This window comes from Ipomoea triloba, chromosome 11 (genome assembly GCF_003576645.1).
Source record: "Ipomoea triloba cultivar NCNSP0323 chromosome 11, ASM357664v1".
Taxonomy (NCBI): Eukaryota; Viridiplantae; Streptophyta; class Magnoliopsida; order Solanales; family Convolvulaceae; genus Ipomoea; species Ipomoea triloba.
The window spans coordinates 6,672,256-6,677,239 of NC_044926.1; the positions used below are offsets into that span (position 1 = coordinate 6,672,256).

General features: G+C 35.1%; 1 protein-coding gene across 1 annotated transcript; it reads right to left on the reverse strand.

Annotated features, from left to right (window-relative positions):
• Nucleotides 1–1,616: 1,616 nt before the first annotated feature.
• LOC115997318 (auxin-responsive protein IAA26-like) lies at nt 1,617–4,409 on the reverse strand. Its single transcript, XM_031236858.1, has 6 exons — nt 3,948–4,409; nt 3,330–3,847; nt 2,536–2,813; nt 2,284–2,425; nt 1,964–2,028; nt 1,617–1,873 (listed from the first exon to the last, which is right to left on the reverse strand). The coding sequence occupies exons 2-6, from the start codon at nt 3,782–3,784 to the stop codon at nt 1,851–1,853; spliced, it is 963 nt and encodes a 320-aa protein (XP_031092718.1). The 5' UTR covers nt 3,785–3,847; nt 3,948–4,409; the 3' UTR covers nt 1,617–1,850.
• Nucleotides 4,410–4,984: the final 575 nt, after the last annotated feature.

Here is a 4,984-nt window from a genome sequence, read left to right on the forward strand (position 1 = left end):
TGCATACATTAAAGAGTCAGCAATTTGAGGACTGACCAATTATTTGCATTATGTGTGGAACATGCTCAAAATGACATCGTTTTAGCGTAAAAAAAAAAATCTTAGTCAATAACAATGTCGCTACAACCATTTATGTGTTCAATAACCGGTGAAGGCCATGATGCACATGAACCAAATCACACTGAAAAATTGAACCCAATCAATTAGTTATTCTAACTTATGACCTTGTAAACCCATATGCTTTTTTTATATTTTTCACCGTGGGACTCTTAATAGAATATACATCAGTAAGCATAGAGAGTTGAGGACAATTAGCATAATGCACAAAAGTTTAGGGATGGTAATTTATCCTACAAAAAGCACCAGATTGTTTGTCTTCACAGGAACAAAAAGATTGCTGGAATTATACATACAGTTACATGTTTATTTTTTCTGGCTTCAACTAAAATTTTATCCAAAAACATAGATGACTAACAAAAACAACTCAACACAATAACATTATTCTTGCAATTATGCGTACAAAATGAAAATTTAATATTCGAGCTATCTGCTTTTAATTTAACCAATATATTAAAATGGATGAATTTTTTTTAAACCTTGTTTCCATAATTTTCATGGTTGTTCATACATGGATGATTAATAATTTTCACTCGTCATTAATCGATCAAACATTTTGTTTGGGACATAACTGAAGGTCGCCACCGTTGAATTAATATAATTAATCAAGTACAAATTGCGAACATTAATCATGGAATTTTTTTTAATTTGTTCATTTATGTGATTTGTCACGTCCATTTTGTTATTATATTTATTAACTTAATGTTTGAAATTAATTATGGTGTTATATAATTCTCAAAAAGAAGTAATCATAATAATATTAATCAATTTGACGATATTACCCCTAGATTTAACACCTATTTAACAGAAATCTTAACGGAAGACTATTTATTGTCAAAAATGAAAGTCAGAGGACCATTTGTGGTCGAATTGAAAGTCGAGAACTAAAAAGAGTACTAGCGTAATAGTCAGAGGACCATTTGTGGTATTAACTCTTTTTTTTTTTTTAAATGAAGAATGGTTTCAGCTAGACAATGTCATACATTTTTGACAAACCACTTAGTATTATTAGGAAGCCTAGAATCAGTATGTCGAAATGGGATAAACAAAATAAAAATATTTATGATTATCGAAAACTTTTTAGACATTCTTGGCCCATTCTTCTGAATTTGAATGAACCCAACATAAATCCTTATGGGTTCATAAATTTTTTTGGCAAACTTGACCTATTCTTTCATACATTAAAGAGTCAGCAATTTGAGGACTGACCCAAAGTATTTGGCAAATTATTGTGTGGAACACTGCTCAAAATGACATCGTTTTAGCGTAAAAAAAAAAATCTTAGTCAATAACAATGTCTGCTACAACCATTTATGTGTTACAATAACCGGGTGAAGGGCCATGATGCACATGAACCAAATCACACTGAAAAATTGAACCCAATCAATTAGTTATTCTAACTTATGACCTTGTAAACCCATATGTTCTTTTTTATATTTTTCACCGTGGGACTCTTAATAGAATATACATCAGTAAGCATAGAGAGTTGAGGACAATTAGCATAATGCACAAAAGTTTAGGGATGGTAATTTATCCTACAAAAAGCACCAAGATTGTTTGTCTTCACAGGAACAAAAAGATTGCTGGAATTATACATACAGTTACATGTTTATTTTTTCTGGCTTCAACTCAAAATTTTATCCAAAAACATAGATGACTAACAAAAACAACTCAACACAATATTTGCAAAAGACTCTTCACACAGAAGGCTTCTTAGCTTCCTCCTTGTTAAGTTAGAGCTTCACCTGCTTCCCACCTGAAAGTTATCAGAACCCGACGCTTATCAGAAGACGCTATATCATCACAACAACATATCCAAGAAAGCGAAGATCAAATTGAAACTCACGGCTTAGAGTGGAGAGCTCAGAGGTTTTCAACACGCGCAGCCTCTTCACAGTTGACACGAACATTCTGAAATAAGATGTTGAAGAATTGATCAGAACGTGTCTGTTTCTTGGATTGTTTGGTGCAGACTAAGATGTTTTTTTTTTTTTTTTTTTTTTTGTGTTGAATCATGAATGAGGACTAAATGGGTGATGTGTGCAGAAATGTTTTTGACTCTTTGAGCTTCAGTAGGATGAGAAAGTAGTTATGAACAGATACTGCATTGTAACAGAATCAGTAGTACTAAAAAAAAAAAAAGCATTAGTGAAGTATAGTGCTTACTGCCAATGGACATCATCCCCAACGAGCATTGTGTCCCCTTCGTTATCCTCGTAAACCAGGGTATATTCCCCGCTTCCATCTAACAATCCAGTTATCGCTTTCTCTCCCCCTTCCTTGTTGCGGTTTCCACCTTCAGTTTGAGCTAAAACATCGAGAGCAGATGCAGACACAACTCGAATCAGAATACTGTTACTAGAAAATTTGTACATAAAAAAAAAAAAAAAAAAACATTTTTCGTTATGAGAACGAAACCTGCAAGAAGGCCTTTAAAGAGTTCATTGACAGCAGAAGCAAGCTTTTCGTAGCTGTCATAGGCGCTGAGATCCACTTTTCTTCCAATGGGAATTCCATCCATGTTAATCTTAACAAAGAAACCTTTTTGCTGGCTCCTTTCCATCGGCTTTTCACTCGAAAACTTGTTCGAGACTGCATTTTGTGACTCCGGGATTTGTTTCAGGGAGCTGCTACTTGCAAGATTCTTCCTGAACGAACGAAGTGGCGGCCACCCCACAACTGGAGAAGGAGCAGTCCTTTAATTCCCCACAGCACAAGAACAGCACAGGGTCAGTATCTTTTGATCAAAATTATCCTAAATCATCATAAATCCACTCCATATATGAAAGAAAACACATCCACGATTCATTCCTATTTCTCTAGAACAGAGGATCAACAAGACACATATGAGTGCATAAAAGAAAAAAACAAACAAACAAACATGTCCTGCCCAGAATTTCTATGGTGTTATTCTGCGATTTATATCGATTTGTTCTGTCATTAGTGAGCTAGCAGCACACAAACATAAAAAGCAAAGGTGCAACATAACAGCAGGCCTCAGAATATGCAAAACTTCATATGTATATTTTCACAAAAATGGATAAATCAGAGACTAATCATGATAATAATAAGAAAAAGTACAAGAATGGGTAATCCTCAAATCCATTATCTACAACAGATATAAAGGACTTATGAAACAATTGTGCAAGGACCACCAAGACAGTGAACATAATCTGTCCAGAAAGCAAAACAAAACAGTGAGAAAAACAAACCTTTTCTGAGAGGTGTTGGGCACAGCAGGTGGAGAAAATGCCATCTTCTCTGAACTGTTCAAGTCTACACCTTTAGAACACCCAGGCTGTGATGGCTCCTGTGGCCTCACATGCATACACTGGCTGGGTGATTGAAGTTGAAGGAACGATGAGAACTGATGGGGTTGGGCTCCATTAACAGGAGGATCCAAGAACCCTCTCTTTGCAGTAGCACAGGAGAAATTATGGGTGAAAGAGAGGTGTGAAGAAGAAGAATCATCTCTTCCCCTAACCTTGGAGCTATCTTTCACACACCAATCTCCATCTGGTGGACCAAGCCTCAGTTCCAGCTTTTTCTCTTCACAAACCCCATGGCTTCTCCCTTCCTTCTTCACAACCCACTCACTCTCTTTGGGAACCAAATCAAACAGAACCTTATTATTGCATTTCTCTTCCTTTCTTGAATATCCCTCCATGTTTTTTTCCCTGACAACACAAAATAAACAAAAAAAAAAAAAACCCACTCCACAGAGATCTTTCTGCAGACAGAAACAAGAAAAAGGCACCAACTTTTTAAAATTTTCACATTGGAAGATCAGAATATTAAAAAAAAAAAAGAGTAAAAGATGAGAACTTTACCAATTAATGCTGAAAGTTATAGACACCCACATGCCTAAACCTCAAGAACTGTGAAACCCAGAGAGTGAACAGAAAGGAAGCCTTGAAAAAACCTGAATGGAGTGTGACAGACTACAAGCAGAAGAGCAAAGAAAAGAAAGAACAGGGAAAACTACATGTGAAGTGTGAACTGAATAGGATAGTGATCCAAAGCTTTAATTGAAGCTGTATTTTAATTTCTCTCGTTTTCTTGATTGTAAACTTTCTGTCTTTTTGTTGGGGAGTAAAGAAAGCTTGAAAGCAAGGGGATTGAAGATGGAAGAGATTAGAAGGAGGAGAAGAATATGTGTTTGTAAACGGAATTGGAGAGCTTCCCACGCAACCCTTGAAATTTGTTGTGATCCGTGGGCAAGGCAGCAAGCGTGCTGTGCTGACTCTCTCTGTCTAGAAAAACAGATACCTCATTCCTGTGTGTGAGAGAGATAGAGATAGAGAGAGAGAGAGAAAAGAGACATTAATATACATATAGAATGACAATGACAGAATTCCTGATAGTAATTTTGCAAATTTAACATCCCTGACACCTACCTTTTCCGTTTCAATTTGAACAGAATTTGGTAGGTTCACAAAGTCAAGCTTTGTAGAGTACTTATCTTCTCTCTTTTTTTTTTTCTTTTTCTTTTTTTTTTTCTCTTTTTTTTTTTTTTTCTTTTTATGAGGTTTGAACTCCTACTCTGCCACCTCCCGTTATGATCACTCACTATATTGGTCCCGAGGCCGGGGGCAATTACTTACTTTTTTATATATAAAATGTTTATACTAACAAAAAATTATCTGGGGGTGTTTGGTAAATAGTTGCTAACTGATTGAGTTACTGAATTTGACTAATTGATAAAATTAGCTGGTAGAAAGATATTTGGTAAATAACTGTTAACTAATAGCTAATTACATACAAAATAACTTTCTCAAAAAGTTTATCGAAAAAACTGCTTTGGGCATCTTTTTTAATTTTAGTATTTTAAAGTAATAAGTTATTACAAAAAGCTAATTAATCATAC

What these genes read in the sequence shown, in the direction of transcription:
- LOC115997318 (XM_031236858.1), bottom strand. Translation starts at nt 3,784, where the DNA reads ATGGAGGGATATTCAAGAAAGGAAGAGAAATGCAATAATAAGGTTCTG. An exon ending in CCCAACACCTCTCAGAAAAG is followed by an intron (nt 2,814 to 3,329) that starts GTTTGTTTTTCT and finishes GGGGAATTAAAG; the next exon opens with GACTGCTCCTTCTCCAGTTG. An exon ending in TGAGCTCTCCACTCTAAGCC is followed by an intron (nt 1,874 to 1,963) that starts GTGAGTTTCAAT and finishes GATAACTTTCAG; the next exon opens with GTGGGAAGCAGGTGAAGCTC.